At 47.6% G+C, this 24,760-nt stretch overlaps 1 protein-coding gene across 1 annotated transcript in view; it reads left to right on the top strand.

The window, feature by feature from the left end:
- SETD3 (SET domain containing 3, actin N3(tau)-histidine methyltransferase) overlaps nucleotides 1–24,760 on the top strand; it is a 134,438-nt gene that overhangs the window by 5,380 nt on the left and 104,298 nt on the right. Inside the window, exons 2-3 of the mRNA XM_068254991.1 lie at nucleotides 14,289–14,440; nucleotides 21,544–21,616. Coding sequence (XP_068111092.1) covers nucleotides 14,289–14,440; nucleotides 21,544–21,616 — 225 coding nt within the window. The remainder of the gene's footprint in view (nucleotides 1–14,288; nucleotides 14,441–21,543; nucleotides 21,617–24,760) is intronic.

Here is a 24,760-nt window from a genome sequence, read left to right as displayed (position 1 = left end):
TGTGTGTGTGTGTGTGTGTGTGTGTGTGTGTGTGTGTGTTGATATGCTGTTAGTACATGTATGCTGTGTGTGTGTGTTGATATGCTGTTAGTACATGTATGCTGTGTGTGTGTGTTGATATGCTGTTAGTACATGTATGCTGTGTGTGTGTGTTGATATGCTGTTAGTACATGTATGCTGTGTGTGTGTGTTGATATGCTGTTAGTACATGTATGCTGTGTGTGTGTTGATATGCTGTTAGTACATGTTTGCTGTGTGTGTGCTGATATGCTGTTAGTACATGTATGCTGTGTGTCCTGATATGCTGTTAGTACATGTATGCTGTGTGTGTGTCCTGATATGCTGTTAGTACATGTATGCTGTGTGTGTGTTGATATGCTGTTAGTACATGTATGCTGTGTGTGTGTTGATATGCTGTTAGTACATGTATGCTGTGTGTGTGTTGATATGCTGTTAGTACATGTATGCTGTGTGTGTGCTGATATGCTGTTAGTACATGTTTGCTGTGTGTGTGTTGATATGCTGTTAGTACATGTATGCTGTGTGTGTGTTGATATGCTGTTTGTACATGTATGCTGTGTGTGTGCTGATATGCTGTTTGTACATGTATGCTGTGTGTGTGCTGATATGCTGTTAGTATATGTATGCTGTGTGTGTGTTGATATGCTGTTAGTACATGTCACAAGAGCCCCACTGGCCGTGAACACGCAAAACCGTCCGATCCGATTCTAGCACACAGATTGAGAGCTATGGACGCAATCTGCGTAGAATTGGCGGAGTTTGAGCGTCACGACGCAGTAGGGAGCCTGTGAGGTTACGAAAATACACTTTTACTCCAACCCAGGGGTAGATTTGCCACCATCTCTGTTTTCTATCAGCCCAGAGAAAACTGCTAACTGGCTATAGACCTGTGAAACAAACAACCGGTTAAAACTGTGCAATTCCTATCTATCTATCAAAACAGTAGCGTCCCTTCGGAAGTTTAGGTCTCGTCTGTGTATACTGAATAGAAGGTTTTACTGAGAGGTAAAGACCTTTTAAAAAGCCTTTATTTGTTACAATATAAATAATTAATATATACAGACAATCGTGAACAATTAAACGATGAGAGACAGTGATAACACAGTACATAAAAGAAAAAGGGATAAAAAGAACGAATACTTATGATTCTGTGGAAAGTCCGTTCGGGAAAAGACAAAGTTCCTTTGTTGCAGTTAGTTCGCAATATGGCCGAACCACATGGCCGTTGCTCCGCCTGCAAGATGGCCACTGCTATTTCCCCAAGCAGTGGCAGTCTTTTCGGTATGATGGAAAGTGGGGGAATTGGCTGGGGGTCCTCATGCAATCAGTTTTGAGCACTGACATTTCTGGGCGGAGTCTCAAGCTCAGCCCAGGGGCGTGTCAGGCAGTGAGTTCTCAGGGGAGGAACTTCCAGCCATCCTCAAAATATGTCCAATTTCATACCCCGCCGGGGTTTTGTCGCACATGCAAACCGATTTCATATTCAGATTGGGCTGAGAATACACGTTCATAGGACATCAAACTTGCAATATTTGGGGCGCACGGGGACCCCATTATTCATATCTCAGCCCCTGCTCGGGTTACCTGGCTATGTCTAGTATCACCATATTCTACAGAATTAGGGAAACAAAATTATGTAATTTTCATATTCCTCCCATGGATGGTATTTGCAAAATGTGACAAAGTTATCAACACCATGCATTCCATACTCAGTCTAGTCGGTGCCGTCAAGACTGGGAGGAATGTAGGTGTCAATAGACCTCATGCTGTGCTAGCTTCCCCTGTTGAATAGACTCTGTTGGTATTTCAGCTCTGCCCAATTAGCACATTAGTGTCACCAGAGCTTTTCCGGGAGCCTTAACAGGATTTCTTGCTAAACCAGGTTGCTTTAGCCATATGCTAACGCAGGCCCATTCAGCCCTCATGGCAAAAGGGGGGGAAGGCAGGAAGGAAAAACTTCTATTTTAAAAATAAAGAATGTCAGTTTTCCGATCACGGTTGCGATCGGACAATCGGCCGCGAATCCTCGGACGACTGGGCGTCGCCCGGCGTCACACCTCCCCCTTCCCGAGCTCTGCTCAGGGAGGGGTCAACAGGACGCCTTCCGTAGCAGCTATTGGCGCTGTTGGGTCGGGTTCCCCCTGACACCGCGACAGCCCATCAGCGTTTTGGTGTCGGCTGCCTGCTTTGTGTTGGATCGTAAAGTCGTACTGCTGCAATGACAGGCTCCACCGTAGGAGCTTGCCGTTGGTTCCAGCAGTACGGTTTAGCCAACTCAGGGGATTGTGATCAGTGACGATCGTGAAGGAGCGGCCGTACAGATACGACTGCAGTTTCTGTAGGGCCCACACGATCGCCAGGCACTCCTTTTCAGTTGTGGAGTAGGCTACCTCTCGGGGCAGGAGCTTCCGGCTCAGGTAGAGGATAGGGTGTTCATCCCCCTTTCCATCCACCTGGCTGAGGACTGCGCCGAGACCGTAGTCAGAGGCATCGGTTTGCACCACAAACCGACGACTGAAGTCTGGGGCCTGAAGCACAGGGGCGCTTGCGAGGGCCTGCTTCAAGGCCTGGAAGGCATTCTCGCAAGCGGGGGTCCAGCTAACAACCTTGGGGTGCTTCTTGCTAGTGGCATCGGTCAGGGGCTTCGCCAGTGTACTATAGGCGGGAACAAATTTCCTATAGTAGCCGGCGGTCCCCAGGAACGCCTGGACCTGCTTTTTCGTGATAGGTCGAGGCCATGCCAGGATGGCGTCCACCTTTCCCGTGTCAGGTTTCAGGGTGTTACCCCCCACCCGGTGACCTAAGTACTGCACCTCGGTCATGCCAATCTGACACTTACTCGGTTTAACCGTCAGATTGGCCATGGCCAGCCTCTCTAGTACCTGGGACAGGTGTTTGAGGTGTTCTTCCCAGGTGGGGCTGAACACCGCAATGTCATCCAGATACGCTACAGCGAACCCTTGCATTCCCTCTAGCAGGTCGTTCACGGCCCGCTGAAACGTGGCGGGGGCGTTCTTCATCCCAAAGGGCATCATCGTGAACTCGAAGAGGCCGAAAGGGGTGATGAAGGCCGACTTTTGCCTCGCGTCAGGTGCAAGTGGTATCTGCCAATACCCCCGGCTCAGATCCATGATTGATAGGTACCTGGCTGATGCCAGTGTATCTAGCAGCTCATCAATGCGAGGCATGGGGTAGGCGTCTGTAGTGGTGATGGCGTTCAGTTTCCTGTAGTCTACGCAGAACCGAGTTGTCTGGTCCTTCTTGGGGACCAGGACAACAGGGGCTGCCCAGGCACTACTGGACTTTTGAACCACCCCTAACTCCAGCATCTCCCTCACCTCCTTCTGCATGTCCGCCTGTACCTCGGGAGAGACACGGTAAGCGGATTGCCTGATGGGGGGATGGGTACCTGTATCTACCCCATGCACCGCCATACTGGTCCGCCCCGGGATACCGGAGAAGGTGTGCTGGTACTGGCCCAGCACCTTCTGTAACTGCTCTTGCTGGGCTGAGGCGAGCTGTGGATTGACGTTTAGGTCGCCGTCCACATCTCGTACGTCAGCCAGCAGGTCTAACAGGGGGTCTGCCTCTCCCTGCTCTAACCGGCTGCACACTGGCAGCGCATACTGGGTCCTGTCATGGTGGGCCTTCAGCATGTTTACATGAAAGCTCTTCTGCTTCCTGCCCCCCATGTTCACTAGATACGTCAGAGGGTTTAACCGCTGCACTACAGTAAAAGGCCCCTCCCAGGCTGCTTGCAGCTTGTTCTGCCTCACGGGAAGAAGGGCATATACCTTGTCACCCACATCAAATGACCGCTCTCCAGCAGTGCGGTCGTACCATGCTTTTTGTTTGGCCTGAGCCTGGGCCAGGTTGTTGGTCACTACTGCGGACAGGGACTCCATTTTGTCCCTGAACTTGAGGACGTAATCGACCACGGAGACATCAGTGGGGTCGCCCTTGCCCTCCCATGTCTCCCGCATCAATTGTAAGGGTCCTCGGACATTCCTCCCATACAGGAGTTCAAACGGGGAAAACCCGGTTGACTCCTGCGGCACCTCCCTGTACGCAAACAACAGATGAGGCAGGTATCGTTCCCAGTCCCCACCTTGCGACTCAACAAACGTGGTCAGCATTTGCTTCAGCGTCCCGTTGAACCGTTCACACAGTCCATTGGTCTGCGGGTGGTAGGGACTGGAGACAATGTGCGTCATGTGTATCTTTTTGCACAGGGCCTCCATGAGTTCGGACATAAACTGGGATCCCTGATCGGAGAGCATCTCCGCAGGGAACCCGACTCGGGAGAAAATGTTAAGTAGCGCGTCTGCTACCTTGTCCGCCCTCAGGGAGGAAAGCGCCATGGCCTCAGGATAGCGGGTGGCGTAATCCACCACCGTCAGGATGTACCTTTTGCCACTGCTGCTGGGAGTGGGCAATGGTCCAATTATGTCGACTGCCACTCTGTGAAAGGGCTCACCTATGATTGGCAGTGGACACAAGGGAGCCTTGCGGGGGTTCCCAGCCCGTTTTACCTTTTGGCAAACAGTACATGAGCGGCAATAGTTGGTCACATCGATCCGCATCCTGGGCCAGTAGAAATGACCCTGGATACGGTCAAGTGTCTTGTGGATTCCCAAGTGCCCTGCCAGGGGAATGTCATGTGCGGACTTCAGCACATGCCCCCGGAAGGCACTGGGTACCACAAGCAACTTGGTACCCACACTTGTTTCACCTTCGGTGGGCTGTACAGGCTCGCTGTACAGCTTACCACCTTCCCAATATACCTTGAAGGTATCTTCATTCGTGAGGGGCTCCGAAGCCTGTCTTCTGAGTGCCTCGAGGCTAGGGTCAGTGTGGAGTGCTTGCACAAATGCAGCACTCTCGCTCTCAGCCAGCTGGCCCGTGGCATATGCAGTTAGTGGCTGAAGGCTACCATCCCTGTGGTCAGAGGAGGGGGAGGAGGCCGGAACCTCTTCCACCTGCTCTGAGCCCAGGTTCTGAGCAGCGCGGCTGCGTGTTACTGCCAGTACAGGTACACCTTCAGACTGGCACATACTGGCATTACTCACATCCTGGCTGCATGCATGAATTACAGTGACAGGTACAACAACATTTTCATCACAAACAATCGGTATATCAAACACAGGTACCTGTGACACAGGTACTATTGGACTCGGTACCCCTGGACTGGGCACATTCAACCCACCTCCCCCCTGTTCTTGCCCCTTGGTGCAAAGTACCTTAGTGTGGGCGGAGAGTCCGTCTCCCTCCTGGCAGTCTGAGGGGCTTGGGGCAGGTTCATAATAGGACACAAGCTTGCCCAGGTCGGTCCCCAACAAAACTGGGACCGGCAGTTGGTCCAGGACCCCAACAACCTTCTCTTAAACCCCCACCCCCCAATCGATGGACACCCGAGCCTGGGGAATGCGAGAAAGAGTGCCCCCCACTCCAGTGAGGGTAAGGTATTTGTCAGGGAGGATATTTTCCGTCGGGACCAGGTGCGCACGCACCAGGGTGACATCCGCTCCAGTGTCGCGGAAACCGGTAACAAGCTGGTCGTTCACTGTAACCAGCTGGTGGTTGCTCGTAGCGGAGTGGATCCCTCTCCCACCTGCGAACATGACGTTGTTGGGTGCTCCCGGCTGGGGTGCGCTGGCTGGCGGCAGTTGCCGTGGGCGAGGTGTAGGTGGTGCAGGAGCTGGTGCTGTCTGCCTCCGCTCCGGGCAGTTAAACTTCATGTGTCCGGGCTTGCGGCAAAAGTGACAGGTGATGCCCTCTGTTGCTGCAGGCCTGGACGCAGCAGCTGCGCTGGAGGGCCTCTGGGGCGCACGGCTCACAGAGGTAGGAGAGTCTGCAAAATTGTGGGACTGACCTCCTCTCCAGCTAGATGGGGCAGTCCTGCGGGTCTCCGGCACCCTGGTCGTTGCAAAGGTCTCAGCGAGGTCTGCAGCGACCGTCGCTGACGCCGGTCGGCGCTCCAGCACAAACTGGCGTACATCAGCCGGGCAAATGTTCAGAAACTGCTCCAGGACGATTAAGTCCTCCAGGACACCGTAAGACCCTTTAGTGAGGCCTAGCGTCCACTGGCGGAGTGTGGTGAGCAGACTGCTGACCACATCTTGATAAGAATCAGTAGATTTTTTCTGCCAGGACCTGAACCTTTTCCGGTAGGCTTCTGGCGTCAGCTGGGACTTAGTGATTATAGCCTCCTTTATAGCGGTATAATCATTGTCCTTTTCCACAGGCAGCTCTGAGAAAGCATCAAGCGCTTTGTAGCGCAGCAAGGGTGTCAGATGTCTGGCCCACTGGTCTTGGGACAGACGATACTGACGGCAGGCCTTTTCAAAAGACCTCAAAAACAAGTCAATGTCAGTGTCTTTTTCGATAATAGCAAATTTAAATTTTGCACTTACTGGAGCGGCAGTCCCTTCAGCAGGGAGGCTGGGCGTTGAACTCCGGCTGGCTTGCTGCACTTTCGCCATGTTCAGCTCATGCTGCCGTCTCTCCCGCGCCTCTGCAGATTGGCGTTCCTCTCGCTTTTGCTCCGCCATGTACTGCAGGTACTTGTCCACATCAGTTTCCATCAGCTTTTGCAATGCCTGCTGCATTACTGGATCAACATAACTGGACAGTCCAGTACTGGCCGGTTCCAGGCGAGTACTTTCAGGGGTTCTGGGGTCGGGGATCACACTGACAGCCTCCTGCGTATCTGTTGCCGCATTGCCCGCGGGTTGCTCAACCTCGGTACGCACAGGATCTTCAGTCTCTGGTTCCCCTCGACTTGCGTTAGATGAGCCGGTGTCCTCCACAGTGGACACCTCCAGCGTCCGCAGATTCTGGCTATCCCATCGGTACAAGTCCGTTATCAGGTCCTGCTGTTTCTTGCCGCGGATGTCCATGCCTCTCGCCTCGCACAGACTCTGCAGGTCGGATAGGACCATGACCTTGTAATTCCCGGACATTTCCATGCCAAATAAAAGAAAACTTAGGGGAGGGGTACTGGTTACACAGTCTCTCTGTATATATGAAAAATATATTGCACTCAGTCACTACCAACGAATTAGTTCGTTTCTCGATAGGGCTAATTCGATAGCCCTACCTGAGATACTATCAGCACACACAGATCCCAAACGCTGCCGACCACTGTCACAAGAGCCCCACTGGCCGTGAACACGCAAAACCGTCCGATCCGATTCTAGCACACAGATTGAGAGCTATGGACGCAATCTGCGTAGAATTGGCGGAGTTTGAGCGTCACGACGCAGTAGGGAGCCTGTGAGGTTACGAAAATACACTTTTACTCCAACCCAGGGGTAGATTTGCCACCATCTCTGTTTTCTATCAGCCCAGAGAAAACTGCTAACTGGCTATAGACCTGTGAAACAAACAACCGGTTAAAACTGTGCAATTCCTATCTATCTATCAAAACAGTAGCGTCCCTTCGGAAGTTTAGGTCTCGTCTGTGTATACTGAATAGAAGGTTTTACTGAGAGGTAAAGACCTTTTAAAAAGCCTTTATTTGTTACAATATAAATAATTAATATATACAGACAATCGTGAACAATTAAACGATGAGAGACAGTGATAACACAGTACATAAAAGAAAAAGGGATAAAAAGAACGAATACTTATGATTCTGTGGAAAGTCCGTTCGGGAAAAGACAAAGTTCCTTTGTTGCAGTTAGTTCGCAATATGGCCGAACCACATGGCCGTTGCTCCGCCTGCAAGATGGCCACTGCTATTTCCCCAAGCAGTGGCAGTCTTTTCGGTATGATGGAAAGTGGGGGAATTGGCTGGGGGTCCTCATGCAATCAGTTTTGAGCACTGACATTTCTGGGCGGAGTCTCAAGCTCAGCCCAGGGGCGTGTCAGGCAGTGAGTTCTCAGGGGAGGAACTTCCAGCCATCCACAAAATATGTCCAATTTCATACCCCGCCGGGGTTTTGTCGCACATGCAAACCGATTTCATATTCAGATTGGGCTGAGAATACACGTTCATAGGACATCAAACTTGCAATATTTGGGGCGCACGGGGACCCCATTATTCATATCTCAGCCCCTGCTCGGGTTACCTGGCTATGTCTAGTATCACCATATTCTACAGAATTAGGGAAACAAAATTATGTAATTTTCATATTCCTCCCATGGATGGTATTTGCAAAATGTGACAAAGTTATCAACACCATGCATTCCATACTCAGTCTAGTCGGTGCCGTCAAGACTGGGAGGAATGTAGGTGTCAATAGACCTCATGCTGTGCTAGCTTCCCCTGTTGAATAGACTCTGTTGGTATTTCAGCTCTGCCCAATTAGCACATTAGTGTCACCAGAGCTTTTCCGGGAGCCTTAACAGGATTTCTTGCTAAACCAGGTTGCTTTAGCCATATGCTAACGCAGGCCCATTCAGCCCTCATGGCAAAAGGGGGGGAAGGCAGGAAGGAAAAACTTCTATTTTAAAAATAAAGAATGTCAGTTTTCCGATCACGGTTGCGATCGGACAATCGGCCGCGAATCCTCGGACGACTGGGCGTCGCCCGGCGTCACAGTACATGTATGCTGTGTGTGTGTTGATATGCTGTTAGTACATGCATGCTGTGTGTGTGCTGATATGCTGTTAGTACATGTATGCTGTGTGTGTGTTGATATGCTGTTAGTACATGTATGCTGTGTGTGTGTTGATATGCTGTTAGTACATGTATGCTGTGTGTGTGCGCTGATATGCTGTTAGTACATGTATGCTGTGTGTGTGTGTGTTGATATACTGTTAGTACATGTATGCTGTGTGTGTGTGTTGATATGCTGTTAGTACATGTTTGCTGTGTGTGTGTTATGCTGTTAGTACATGTATGCTGTGTGTGTGTTGATATGCTGTTAGTACATGTATGCTGTGTGTGTGTCCTGATATGCTGTTAGTACATGAATGCTGTGTGTGTGCTGATATGCTGTTAGTACATGTATGCTGTGTGTGTGCTGATATGCTGTTAGTACATGTATGCTGTGTGTGTGCTGATATGCTGTTAGTACATGTATGCTGTGTGTGTGTGTGTGCTGATATGCTGTTAGTACATGTATGCTGTGTGTGTGTTGATATGCTGTTAGTACATGTATGCTGTGTGTGTGTCCTGATATGCTGTTAGTACATGTATGCTGTGTGTGTGCTGATATGCTGTTAGTACATGTATGCTGTGTGTGTGTTGATATGCTGTTAGTACATGTATGCTGTGTGTGTGTGTGTGTGTGTCTTGATATGCTGTTAGTACATGTATGCTGTGTGTGTGCTGATATGCTGTTAGTACATGTATGCTGTGTGTGTCTTGATATGCTGTTAGTACATGTATGCTGTGTGTGTGCTGATATGCTGTTAGTACATGTATGCTGTGTGTGTCCTGATATGCTGTTAGAACATGTATGCTGTGTGTGTGCTGATATGCTGTTAGTACATGTATGCTGTGTGTGTTGATATGCTGTTAGTACATGTATGCTGTGTGTGTGGTGATATGCTGTTAGTACATGTATGCTGTGTGTGTGCTGATATGCTGTTAGTACATGTATGCTGTGTGTGTGTCCTGATATGCTGTTAGTAGATGTATGCTGTGTGTGTTGATATGCTGTTAGTACATGTATGCTGTGTGTGTGTTGATATGCTGTTAGTACATGTATGCTGTGTGTGTGTATGCTGATATGCTGTTAGTACATGTATGCTGTGTGTGTGTTGATATGCTGTTAGTACATGCATGCTGTGTGTGTGCTGATATGCTGTTAGTACATGTATGCTGTGTGTGTGTTGATATGCTGTTAGTACATGTATGCTGTGTGTGTGTTGATATGCTGTTAGTACATGTATGCTGTGTGTGTGTTGATATGCTGTTAGTACATGTATGCTGTGTGTGTGCGCTGATATGCTGTTAGTACATGTATGCTGTGTGTGTGTGTTGATATACTGTTAGTACATGTATGCTGTGTGTGTGTGTTGATATGCTGTTAGTACATGTTTGCTGTGTGTGTGTTATGCTGTTAGTACATGTATGCTGTGTGTGTGTTGATATGCTGTTAGTACATGTATGCTGTGTGTGTGCTGATATGCTGTTAGTACATGTATGCTGTGTGTGTGTGTGTGTTGATATGCTGTTAGTACATGTTTGCTGTGTGTGTGTTGATATGCTGTTAGTACATGTATGCTGTGTGTGTGTTGATATGCTGTTAGTACATGTATGCTGTGTGTGTGTTGATATGCTGTTTGTACATGTATGCTGTGTGTGTGCTGATATGCTGTTAGTACATGTATGCTGTGTGTGTGCTGATATGCTGTTAGTACATGTATGCTGTGTGTGTGTCCTGATATGCTGTTAGTACATGTATGCTGTGTGTGTGTTGATATGCTGTTAGTACATGTATGCTGTGTGTGTGTTGATATGCTGTTAGTACATGTATGCTGTGTGTGTGTTGATATGCTGTTAGTACATGTATGCTGTGTGTGTGCTGATATGCTGTTAGTACATGTATGCTGTGTGTGTGCTGATATGCTGTTAGTACATGTTTGCTGTGTGTGTGTTGATATGCTGTTAGTACATGTATGCTGTGTGTGTGTTGATATGCTGTTAGTACATGTATGCTGTGTGTGTGTGTTGATATGCTGTTTGTACATGTATGCTGTGTGTGTGCTGATATGCTGTTAGTACATGTATGCTGTGTGTGTGCTGATATGCTGTTAGTACATGTATGCTGTGTGTGTGTTGATATGCTGTTAGTACATGTATGCTGTGTGTGTGTTGATATGCTGTTAGTACATGCATGCTGTGTGTGTGCTGATATGCTGTTAGTACATGTATGCTGTGTGTGTGTTGATATGCTGTTAGTACATGTATGCTGTGTGTGTGCGCTGATATGCTGTTAGTACATGTATGCTGTGTGTGTGTGTTGATATACTGTTAGTACATGTATGCTGTGTGTGTGTGTTGATATGCTGTTAGTACATGTTTGCTGTGTGTGTGTTGATATGCTGTTAGTACATGTATGCTGTGTGTGTGCTGATATGCTGTTAGTACATGTATGCTGTGTGTGTGCACTGATATGCTGTTAGTACATGTATGCTGTGTGTGTGTGTGTTGATATGCTGTTAGTACATGTATGCTGTGTGTGTGTTGATATGCTGTTAGTACATGTATGCTGTGTGTGTGCTGATATGCTGTTAGTACATGTATGCTGTGTGTGTGCTGATATGCTGTTAGTACATGTTTGCTGTGTGTGTGTTGATATGCTGTTAGTACATGTATGCTGTGTGTGTGTTGATATGCTGTTAGTACATGTATGCTGTGTGTGTGTTGATATGCTGTTTGTACATGTATGCTGTGTGTGTGCTGATATGCTGTTAGTACATGTATGCTGTGTGTGTGCTGATATGCTGTTAGTACATGTATGCTGTGTGTGTGTTGATATGCTGTTAGTACATGTATGCTGTGTGTGTGTTGATATGCTGTTAGTACATGTATGCTGTGTGTGTGTATGCTGATATGCTGTTAGTACATGTATGCTGTGTGTGTGTTGATATGCTGTTAGTACATGCATGCTGTGTGTGTGCTGATATGCTGTTAGTACATGTATGCTGTGTGTGTGTTGATATGCTGTTAGTACATGTATGCTGTGTGTGTGTTGATATGCTGTTAGTACATGTATGCTGTGTGTGTGTTGATATGCTGTTAGTACATGTATGCTGTGTGTGTGCGCTGATATGCTGTTAGTACATGTATGCTGTGTGTGTGTGTTGATATACTGTTAGTACATGTATGCTGTGTGTGTGTGTTGATATGCTGTTAGTACATGTTTGCTGTGTGTGTGTTATGCTGTTAGTACATGTATGCTGTGTGTGTGTTGATATGCTGTTAGTACATGTATGCTGTGTGTGTGCTGATATGCTGTTAGTACATGTATGCTGTGTGTGTGTGTGTGTTGATATGCTGTTAGTACATGTTTGCTGTGTGTGTGTTGATATGCTGTTAGTACATGTATGCTGTGTGTGTGTTGATATGCTGTTAGTACATGTATGCTGTGTGTGTGTTGATATGCTGTTTGTACATGTATGCTGTGTGTGTGCTGATATGCTGTTAGTACATGTATGCTGTGTGTGTGCTGATATGCTGTTAGTACATGTATGCTGTGTGTGTGTCCTGATATGCTGTTAGTACATGTATGCTGTGTGTGTGTCCTGATATGCTGTTAGTACATGTATGCTGTGTGTGTGTTGATATGCTGTTAGTACATGTATGCTGTGTGTGTGTTGATATGCTGTTAGTACATGTATGCTGTGTGTGTGCTGATATGCTGTTAGTACATGTATGCTGTGTGTGTGCTGATATGCTGTTAGTACATGTTTGCTGTGTGTGTGTTGATATGCTGTTAGTACATGTATGCTGTGTGTGTGTTGATATGCTGTTAGTACATGTATGCTGTGTGTGTGTGTTGATATGCTGTTTGTACATGTATGCTGTGTGTGTGCTGATATGCTGTTAGTACATGTATGCTGTGTGTGTGCTGATATGCTGTTAGTACATGTATGCTGTGTGTGTGTTGATATGCTGTTAGTACATGTATGCTGTGTGTGTGTTGATATGCTGTTAGTACATGCATGCTGTGTGTGTGCTGATATGCTGTTAGTACATGTATGCTGTGTGTGTGTTGATATGCTGTTAGTACATGTATGCTGTGTGTGTGCGCTGATATGCTGTTAGTACATGTATGCTGTGTGTGTGTGTTGATATACTGTTAGTACATGTATGCTGTGTGTGTGTGTTGATATGCTGTTAGTACATGTTTGCTGTGTGTGTGTTGATATGCTGTTAGTACATGTATGCTGTGTGTGTGCTGATATGCTGTTAGTACATGTATGCTGTGTGTGTGCACTGATATGCTGTTAGTACATGTATGCTGTGTGTGTGTGTGTTGATATGCTGTTAGTACATGTATGCTGTGTGTGTGTTGATATGCTGTTAGTACATGTATGCTGTGTGTGTGCTGATATGCTGTTAGTACATGTATGCTGTGTGTGTGCTGATATGCTGTTAGTACATGTTTGCTGTGTGTGTGTTGATATGCTGTTAGTACATGTATGCTGTGTGTGTGTTGATATGCTGTTAGTACATGTATGCTGTGTGTGTGTTGATATGCTGTTTGTACATGTATGCTGTGTGTGTGCTGATATGCTGTTAGTACATGTATGCTGTGTGTGTGCTGATATGCTGTTAGTACATGTATGCTGTGTGTGTGTTGATATGCTGTTAGTACATGTATGCTGTGTGTGTGCTGATATGCTGTTAGTACATGTATGCTGTGTGTGTGTCCTGATATGCTGTTAGTACATGTATGCTGTGTGTGTGTCCTGATATGCTGTTAGTACATGTATGCTGTGTGTGTGTCCTGATATGCTGTTAGTACATGTATGCTGTGTGTGTGCTGATATGCTGTTAGTACATGTATGCTGTGTGTGTGCTGATATGCTGTTAGTACATGTATGCTGTGTGTGTGCGCTGATATGCTGTTAGTACATGTATGCTGTGTGTGTGCTGATATGCTGTTAGTACATGTATGCTGTGTGTGTGTTGATATGCTGTTAGTACATGTATGCTGTGTGTGTGTGTGTGTGTGCTGATATGCTGTTAGTACATGTATGCTGTGTGTGTGTGTGCTGATATGCTGTTAGTACATGTATGCTGTGTGTGTGCTGATATGCTGTTAGTTACATGTATGCTGTGTGTGTGCTGATATGCTGTTAGTACATGTATGCTGTGTGTGTGCGCTGATATGCTGTTAGTACATGTATGCTGTGTGTGTGCTGATATGCTGTTAGTACATGTATGCTGTGTGTGTGCTGATATGCTGTTAGTACATGTATGCTGTGTGTGTGCTGATATGCTGTTAGTACATGTATGCTGTGTGTGTGTTGATATGCTGTTAGTACATGTATGCTGTGTGTGCTGATATGCTGTTAGTACATGTATGCTGTGTGTGTTCTGATATTCTGTTAGTACATGTATGCTGTGTGTGTGCTGATATGCTGTTAGTACATGTATGCTGTGTGTGTGCTGATATGCTGTTAGTACATGTATGCTGTGTGTGTGCTGATATGCTGTTAGTACATGTATGCTGTGTGTGTGCTGATATGCTGTTAGTACATGTATGCTGTGTGTGTGCTGATATGCTGTTAGTACATGTATGCTGTGTGTGTTTTGTTGAGCGGTTGTCAGAGTTGTCACTGCTGTGTTTTGGGTTTTGCAGTCGGCTTGTCTGTCACGTTTGATGGGAAGAGGGAAGATTATTTTTCGGAGTTGCTGGAATGGGCGAGAGACAACGGAGCTTCCTCAGAAGGCTTTGAGCTGGTGGAGTTCCCTGAAGAGGGCTTTGGATTGAAGGCCACCCGAGAGATAAAGGTTTGGCACCATAAACCTCGATTGTCTCTTATGCAGGTTTATAGCCTTGTGTGTTAGTAGGTAACCCCCAGCAAGGTAGTGGTACCTATACAGTGGCTTGCAAAAGTATACAGCCCCCTTCAAGTTTTCCACATTTTGTCACATTACTGCTACAAACATGAATCAATCTTATTGGAATTCCACGTGAAAGACCAATACAAAGTGGTGTACATGTGAGAAGTGGAACGGAAATCATACATCATTCCAAACATTTTTTTTTTACAAATAAATAACTGCAAAGTGGTGTGTGCATAATTATTCAGCCCCCTTTGGTCTGAGTGCAGTCAGTTGCCTATAGACATTGCCTGATGAGTGCTAATGACTAAATAGAGTGCACCTGTGTGTAATCTAATGTCAGTACAAATACAGCTGCTCTGTGAGGGCCTCAGAGGTTGTCTAAGAGAATATTGGCAGCAACAACACCATGAAGTCCAAAGAACACACAAGACAGGTCAGGAATCAAGTTATTGAGAAATTTAAAGCAGGCTTGGGCTACAAAAAGATTTCCAAAGCCTTGAACATCCCACGGAGCACTGTTCAAGCGATCATTCAGAAATGGAAGGAGTATGGCACAACTGTAAACCTACCAAGGCAAGGCCGACCACCTAAACTCACAGGCCGAACAAGGAGAGCGCTGATCAGAAATGCAGTCAAGAGGCCCATGGTGACTCTGGACGAGCTGCAGAGATCTACAGCTCAGGTGGGAGACTCTGTACAGTGCATGACTAATAGTTGTCCTATGAACAAAGTTGGCCTTTATGGAAGAGTGGCAAGAAGAAAGGCATTGTTAACAGAAAAGCATAAGAAGTCCCGTTTGCAGTTTGCCACAAGCCATGTGGGGGACACAGCAAACGTGGAAGAAGGTGCTCTGGTCAGATGAGACCAAAATGGAACCTTTGGGCCAAAATGCAAAACGCTATGTGTGGCAGAAAACTAACACTGCACATCACTCTGAACACACCATCCCCACTGTCAAATATGGTGGTGGCAGCATCATGCTCTGGGGGTGCATCTCTTCAGCAGGGACAGGGAAGCTGGTCAGAGTTGATGGGAAGATGGATGGAGCCAAATACAGGGCAATCTTGGAAGAAAACCTCTTGGAGACTGCAAAAGACTTGAGACTGGGGCGGAGGTTCACCTTCCAGCAGGACAATGACCCTAAACATAAAGCCAGGACAACAATGGAATGGTTTAAAACAAAACATATCCATGTGTTAGAATGGCCCAGTCAAAGTCCAGATCTAAATCCAATCGAGAATCTGTGGCAAGATCTGAAAACTGCTGTTCACAAACGCTGTCCATCTAATCTGACTGAGCTGGAGCTGTTTTGCAAAGAAGAATGGGCAAGGATTTCAGTCTCTAGATGTGCAAAGCTGGTAGAGACATACCCTAAAAGACTGGCAGCTGTAATTGCAGCAAAAGGTGGTTCTACAAAGTATTGACTCAGGGGGCCGAATAATTACGCACACCCCACTTTGCAGTTATTTATTTGTAAAAAATGTTTGGAATGATGTATGATTTTCGTTCCACTTCTCACATGTACACCACTTTGTATTGGTCTTACACGTGGAATTCCAATAAAATTGATTCATGTTTGTGGCAGCCAGTAATGTGACAAAATGTGGAAAACTTTAAGGGGGCCGAATACTTTTGCAAGCCACCGTATAAAAAAGAAACCAGATACTTGCCTGATAGACGTCGTGTGATCACCGCGACCGCCATACTGCGGCGTCCATCTAACCTCCGTTTGGCAAGTATCTGGTTTCTGTTTTGACCACCGTTCCTCTTGTCACATCTAAGGCGGTTGTCGGGTTGCTGTTCCTCATTTGGGATATTGCTGCTTTATATTTTCGTTCACACTTGGGTCCTTTTGTTTGGTCATTCACCTTATGCACTGTCAGAGGACTTTTTGGTGCTCTGTAACCCCTTATACACTCCTAGGACTTCTGCTTCACCATGAGCTTGCTGGGTAGTCTGTAACTCTGGGTGCTTCAAGTCCTACCCCATAGAGCCACATTATTCCATGCCATGCACTGATAGGGATCAACCAATCCGAAACAGTCTGTATGCACGTAGTATTAGTGTGGCTGTGTATCATTGCATTCCAGCGGTTCTGGAGGTGTGGCTTACAGGGACAACAAGGGATGATTGGCCCATTCAGCAGTGATGCATTGTGGGAGAACTCATATAATCACTCCAACCTGAATTATTGCAAATAGCTTCTGTTTTAAGAATGCAATCCTTTTGTTTAGCATAGCAGTTTAGTAAGAGGGCTTTTTGGTCCTTTGTAGACCCCTTACGCACACTCCCGGGAGTTCTGGTTCACCAAGAGCTTGCTGGGCAATCTGTAACTCTTTTTACATAAATAATATACATAGCAGTATATATCCTTTCAGCATTGGCCAGGGGGTGACCTTAATGCCAAGTACACATCATGCAATTCCCCTGCAGACCGATGAGTTAAATCAGCAATTTCTGTGATGTCCGCTCAAGAACAGCATCTATTTTGTACAGTTATGGTCAGTGAGCTGATGGGTGACAGCGGTTTCAGGCGTTATCCTTCCTTCCTGACAATCTGCGGAGATGGGTGACAGCGGTTTCAGGCGTTATCCTTCCTGACAATCTGCAGAGATGGGTGACAGCGGTTTCAGGCGTTATCCTTCCTGACAATCTGCAGAGATGGGTGACAGCGGTTTCAGGCGTTCTCCTTCCTTCCTGACAATCTGCAGAGATGGGTGACAGCGGTTTCATGCGTTATCCTTCCTTCCTGACAATCTGCAGAGATGGGTGACAGCGGTTTCAGGCGTTATCCTTCCTGACAATCTGCAGAGATGGGTGACAGCGGTTTCAGGCGTTATCCTTCCTGACAATCTGCAGAGATGGGTGACAGCGGTTTCAGGCGTTCTCCTTCCTTCCTGACAATCTGCAGAGATGGGTGACAGCGGTTTCATGCGTTATCCTTCCTGACAATCTGCAGAGATGGGTGACAGCGGTTTCATGCGTTATCCTTCCTGACAATCTACAGAGGTGGGTGACAGCGGTTTCATGCGTTATCCTTCCTGACAATCTGCAGAGAGGGGTGACAGCGGTTTCATGCGTTATCCTTCCTGACAATCTACAGAGGTGGGTGACAGCGGTTTCATGCGTTATCCTTCCTGACAATCTGCAGAGATGGGTGACAGCAGTTTCATGCGTTATCCTTCCTTCCTGACAATCTGCAGAGATGGGTGACAGCGGTTTCAGGCGTTATCCTTCCTGGCAATCTGCAGAGATGGGTGACAGCGGTTTCATGCGTTATCCTTCCTGACAATATGCAGAGATGGGTGACAGCGGTTTCAGGCGTTCTCCTTCCTTCCTGACAATCTGCAGAGATGGGTGACAGCAGTTTCATGCGTTATCCTTCCTTCCTGACAATCTGCAGAGATGGGTGACAGCGGTTTCATGCGTTATCCTTCCTTCCTGACAATCTGCAGAGATGGGTGACAGCGGTTTCATGCGTTATCCTTCCTGACAATCTGCAGAGATGGGTGACAGCGGTTTCATGCGTTATCCTTCCTTCCTGACAATCTGCAGAGATGGGTGACAGCGGTTTCATGCGTTATCCTTCCTGACAATCTGCAGAGATGGGTGACAGCGGTTTCAGGCGTTCTCCTTCCTTCCTGACAATCTGCAGAGATGGGTGACAGCAGTTTCATGCGTTATCCTTCCTTCCTGACAATCTGCAGAGATTGGTGACAGCGGTTTCAGGCGTTATCCTTCCTGACAATCTGCAGAGAGGGGTGACAGCGGTTTCATGCGTTATCCTTCCTGACAATCTACAGAGGTGGGTGACAGCGGTTTCATGCGTTATCCTTCCTGACAATCTGCAGAGATGGGTGACAGCGGTTTCAGGCGTTCTCCTTCCTTCCTGACAATCTGCAGAGATGGGTGACAGCAGTTTCATGCGTTATCCTTCCTTCCTGACAATCTGCAGAGATGGGTGACAGCGGTTTCAGGCGTTATCCTTCCTGGCAATCTGCAGAGATGGGTGACAGCGGTTTCATGCGTTATCCTTCCTTCCTGACAATCTGCGGAGATGGGTGACAGCGGTTTCATGCGTTATCCTTCCTTCCTGACAATCTGCAGAGAGGGGTGACAGCGGTTTCAGGTGTTCTCCTTCCTGACAATCTGCAGAGATGGGTGACAGCGGTTTCATGCGTTCTCCTTCCTTCCTGACAATCTGCAGAGATGGGTGACAGCGGTTTCATGCGTTATCCTTCCTTCCTGACAATATGCAGAGATGGGTGGCAGCGGTTTCAGGCGTTATCCTTCCTGACAATATGCAGAGATGGGTGACAGCGGTTTCATGCGTTATCCTTCCTTCCTGACAATCTGCAGAGATGGGTGACAGCGGTTTCATGCGTTATCCTTCCTTCCTGACAATCTGCAGAGATGGGTGACAGCGGTTTCATGCGTTATCCTTCCTTCCTGACAATCTGCAGAGATGGGTGACAGCGGTTTCAGGCGTTCTCCTTCCTTTCTGACAATCTGCAGAGATGGGTGACAGCGGTTTCATGCGTTATCCTTCCTTCCTGACAATCTGCAGAGATGGGTGACTGCGGTTTCATGCGTTATCCTTCCTGACAATCTGCAGAGATGGGTGACAGCGGTTTCATGTGTTATCCTTCCTTCCTGACAATCTGCAGCGATGGGTGACAGCGGTTTCATGCGTTATCCTTCCTGACAATCTGCAGAGATGGGTGACAGCGGTTTCATGCGTTATCCTTCCTGGCAATCTGCAGAGATGGGTGACAGCGGTTTCATGCGTTATCCTTCCTTCCTGACAGTCTGCAGAGATGGGTGACAGCGGTTTCAGGCGTTCTCCTTCCTGACAATCTGCAGAGATGGGTGACAGCGGTTTCATGCGTTATCCTTCCTTCCTGACAATCTGCAGAGATGGGTGACAGCGGTTTCAGGCGTTATCCTTCCTGACAATATGCAGAGATGGGTGACAGCGGTTTCATGCGTTATCCTTCCTTCCTGACAATCTGCAGAGAGGGGTGACAGCGGTTTCAGGCGTTATCCTTCCTTCCTGACAATCTGCAGAGATGGGTGACAGCGGTTTCATGCGTTCTCCTTCCTTCCTGACAATCTGCAGCGATGGGTGACAGCGGTTTCAGGCGTTATCCTTCCTGACAGTATGCAGAGATGGGTGACAGCGGTTTCATGCGTTATCCTTCCTTCCTGACAATCTGCAGAGATGGGTGACAGCGGTTTCATGCGTTATCCTTCCTTCCTGACAATCTGCAGAGATGGGTGACAGCGGTTTCATGCATTATCCTTCCTTCTTCCTGACAATCTGCAGAGATGGGTGACAGCGGTTTCAGGCGTTATCCTTCCTGACAATCTGCAGAGATGGGTGACAGCGGTTTCAGGCGTTATCCTTCCTGACAATCTGCAGAGATGGGTGGCAGCGGTTTCAGGCGTTATCCTTCCTGACAATCTGCAGAGATGGGTGACAGCGGTTTCATGCGTTATCCTTCCTTCCTGACAATCTGCAGAGATGGGTGACAGCGGTTTCATGCATTATCCTTCCTTCTTCCTGACAATCTGCAGAGATGGGTGACCGCGGTTTCAGGCGTTATCCTTCCTGACAATCTGCAGAGAGGGGTGACAGCGGTTTCATGCATTATCCTTCCTTCCTGACAATCTGCAGAGATGGGTGACAGCGGTTTCAGGCGTTATCCTTCCTGACAATCTGCAGAGATGGGTGACAGCGGTTTCAGGCGTTATCCTTCCTTCCTGACAATCTGCAGAGATGGGTGACAGCGGTTTCATGCATTATCCTTCCTTCCTTACAATCTGCAGAGATGGGTGGCAGCTGTTTCATGCATTATCCTTCCTTCTTCCTTACAATCTGCAGAGATGGGTGACAGCGGTTTCATGTGTTATCCTTCCTTCCTGACAATCTGCAGAGATGGGTGACAGCGGTTTCATGCGTTATCCTTCCTGACAATATGCAGAGATGGGTGACAGCGGTTTCAGGCGTTATCCTTCCTGACAATCTGCAGAGATGGGTGACAGCGGTTTCAGGCGTTATCCTTCCTTCCTGACAATCTGCAGAGATGGGTGACAGCGGTTTCATGCATTATCCTTCCTTCCTTACAATCTGCAGAGATGGGTGGCAGCTGTTTCATGCATTATCCTTCCTTCTTCCTTACAATCTGCAGAGATGGGTGACCGCGGTTTCATGTGTTATCCTTCCTTCCTGACAATCTGCAGAGATGGGTGACAGCGGTTTCATGCGTTATCCTTCCTGACAATATGCAGAGATGGGTGACAGCGGTTTCAGGCGTTATCCTTCCTGACAATCTGCAGAGATGGGTGACAGCGGTTTCATGTGTTATCCTTCGTTCCTGACAATCTGCAGAGAGGGGTGACAGCGGTTTCGTGCATTATCCTTCCTGACAATCTGCAGAGATGGGTGACAGCGGTTTCGTGCATTATCCTTCCTGACAATCTGCAGAGATGGGTGACAGCGGTTTCGTGCATTATCCTTCCTGACAATCTGCAGAGATGGGTGACAGCGGTTTCATGCGTTATCCTTCCTGACAATCTGCAGAGATGGGTGACAGCGGTTTCATGCATTATCCTTCCTTCTTCCTGATAAAAGGTCATGAAGCTGGTGTGTGGCTGGGAAAATAGTTCTATAGGGAAGTGCCTTCACTCCTTTATGGCAAAGGAAGCAATGTGGTGGGCACTCGGGACTCCTCGGGTAGAGGATGCCCCCTCAGTAACATCACAAACCACTGGAGGCGGCTGCACGTTGGTGAACAGTCAGCTTTCACTTTGGAAGATTTTTGCCTTGAGAAAGAGACCTGTGTTGCCTCTAAACATTGGTTTGGTCTTCTACTCCTGAAATGGAGACCTCACTGCATCCTTCCTGTTATCGCTCTACAAACCTCTGACAGCAGCAGGCAGTTCCATGCATTTGCTCCTCTTATAATCGATGATTACGTGTAAGTGCTGAATCTGGCCTCTGAAAGCTTGGCCCGTAGACTGATTGTCTCTTTCTTCTCCTTCAGGCTGAAGAGCTGTTTCTTTGGGTTCCCAGGAAGTTACTGATGACTGTAGAATCTGCTAAAAATTCCGTTCTGGGTAAGCATGCGGTATCTGACTGGCAGGAAACAACCATTTTATGAAGTACACATAATTGTAGAATGCCTTAGTAGGGTTTACTCTACCAGCCGGTGCTCCCATAGACGTCTTATAGGCCGGAAAATATGGTTATGGTTTCTCATGGTTTTGTTTTTGCCATAATCATTTCCTTTTAAGCCATACCAGTTGCCTGGCAGTCCTGCTGATCCTCTGCCTCTAATACTGTGTCCTCGGCCCTGAACAAGCATGCAGCAGATCAGGTGTTTGGCTACACTTGCCCCATGCTTGATTCAGGTGGGTAGTTCAGACACTACTGATGCATAAAGGATCAGCAGGAGAGTCTTATTGTGCTGCTTCAGTTGGGTGCCAGGATAAGCTAATATGAGTAAAATATCAGCTTACCCAGAACCTATCCTAACCTTAAACCACCACGCCAGGCAAGTAGTATTGTGTAAAAGGAAGTGAATATGGCCGCCTCTATAGGTCCCACTACAGCTTTCCCTCAACGATTGATTTGAGTTGTCTTCACAACTGATTTTATTAAAAGTTGCATCAGTGTGTAAAGAATCATCTTCAATGTAAACTGCAATGCCTTTTGCTGGCAAAATCCCCATAATGTAACGTGTGAAAATCAGGTCCCGCCTCCTCATATCACACCATAGGGAAGGCTGCTGAATATAGCTTCAAACTCTCCTGGGGCAGCTAGGAGCATGTGACCAGCATGTGATCAGCGGCACGACTGCTGTACAATCCCCATAATGTAATTTATGTATATCAGGTCCCGCCTCCTCATATCACACCAAAGGGAAGGCTGCTGAACATAGCTTCAAACTCTCCTGGGGCAGCTAGGAGCATGTGACCAGCATGTGATCAGCGGCACGACTGCTGTACAATCCCCATAATGTAATTTATGTATATCAGGTCCCGCCTCCTCATATCACACCATAGGGAAGGCTGCTGAATATAGCTTCAAACTCTCCTGGGACAGCAGGGAGCATGTGACCAGCATGTGATCAGCTGCACGACTGCTGTACAATCCATGTAATGAAACATGTCCCGCCTCCTCATATTGCACCATAGGGAAGGCTGCTGAACATACCTGCAAACTCTCCTGGGACAGCAGGGAGCATGTGACCAGCATGTGATCAGCTGCACAACTGCTGTACAATCCCCATAATGTAATGTATGTATATCAGGTCCCGCCTCCTCATATTGCACCATAGGGAAGGCTGCTGAACATAGCTTCAAACTATCCTGGGGCAGCTAGGAGCATGTGACCAGCATGTGATCAGCTGCACGACTGCTGTACAATCCCCATAATGTAATGTATGTATATCTGGTCCCGCCTCCTCCTATCACACCATAGGGAAGGCTGCTGAATATAGCTTCAAACTCTCCTAGGACAGCTGGGAGCATGTGACCAGCTGCATGACTGCTGTACAATCCATGTAATGAAACATGTAAATGAGGTCCCGCCTCCTCATATCGCACCATAGGGAAGGCTGCTGAACATACCTGCAAACTCTCCTGGGGCAGCTGGGAGCATGTGACAGCATGTGACCAGCTGCACGACTGCTGTACAATCCTCATAATGTAACATGTATATCAGGTCCCGCCTCCTCATATCGCACCATAGGGAAGGCTGCTGAATATACCTGCAAGCTCTCCTGGGGCAGATAGGAGCATGTGACCAGCTGCACGACTGCTGTACAATCCCCATAATGTAACATGTATATCAGGTCCCGCCTCCTCATATCACAGCATAGGGAAGGCTGCTGAATATACCTGCAAACTCTCCTGGGGCAGCTGGAAGCATGTAATCAGCTGCACGACTGCTGTACAATCCCCATAATGTAATGTATGTAAATCAGGTCCCGCCTCCTCATATCGCACCATAGGGAAGGCTGCTGAACATACCTGCAAACTCTCCTGGGGCAGCTGGAAGCGTGTAATCAGCTGCACGACTGCTGTACAATCCCCATAATGTAACATGTAAATCAGGTCCCGCCTCTTCATATCACACCATAGGGAAGGCTGCTGAACATAGCTGCAAACTCTCCTGGGGCAGCTAGGAGCATGTGACCAGCATGTAATCAGCTGCACGACTGCTGTACAATCCCCATAATGAAACATGTAAATGAGGTCCCGCCTCCTCATATCACACCATAGGGAAGGCTGCCAAACATACCTGCAAACTCTCCTGGGGCAGCTAGGAGCATGTAATCAGCTGCACGACTGCTGTACAATCCCCATAATGTAATATGTAAATCAGGTCCCGCCTCCTCATATCACACCATAGGGAAGGCTGCCAAACATACCTGCAAACTCTCCTGGGGCAGCTAGGAGCATGTGACCAGCATGTGACCAGCTGCACGACTGCTGTACAATCCTCATAATGTAACATGTATATCAGGTCCCGCCTCCTCATATCGCACCATAGGGAAGGCTGCTGAATATACCTGCAAGCTCTCCTGGGGCAGATAGGAGCATGTGACCAGCATGTGATCAGTGGCACGACTGCTGTACAATACCCGTAATGTAATGTATGTATATCTGGTCCCGCCTCCTCATATCGCACCATAGGGAAGGCTGCTGAATATAGCTTCAAACTCTCCTGGGGCAGCTGGGAGCATGTAATCAGCTGCACGACTGTTGTACAATCCCTGTAATGTATGTAAATCAGGTCCCGCCTACTCATATCACACCATAGTGAAGGCTGCTGAACATACCTGCAAACTCTCCTGGGGCAGCTGGGAGCATGTGACCAGCATGTGACCAGCTGCACGACTGCTGTACAATCCATGTAATGAAACATGTAAATTAGGTCCCGCCTCCTCATATCACACCATAGGGAAGGCTGCTGAACATAGCTTCAAACTCTCCTGGGGCAGCTAGGAGCATGTGACCAGCTGCACGACTGCTGTACAATCCCCATAATGTAATGTATGTAAATGAGGTCCCGCCTCCTCATATCACACCATAGGGAAGGCTGCTGAACATACCTGCAAACTCTCCTGGGGCAGCTAGGAGCATGTGATCAGCTGCATCACTGCTGTACAATACCCGTAATGTAATGTATGTATATCTGGTCCCGCCTCCTCATATCGCACCATAGGGAAGGCTGCTGAACATACCTGCAAACTC

Source organism: Hyperolius riggenbachi, chromosome 9 (genome assembly GCF_040937935.1).
Source record: "Hyperolius riggenbachi isolate aHypRig1 chromosome 9, aHypRig1.pri, whole genome shotgun sequence".
Lineage (NCBI taxonomy): Eukaryota > Metazoa > Chordata > Amphibia > Anura > Hyperoliidae > Hyperolius > Hyperolius riggenbachi.
Note: the sequence above shows the minus strand (reverse complement) of the source record. Positions and strands in the feature narration are given on the sequence as shown.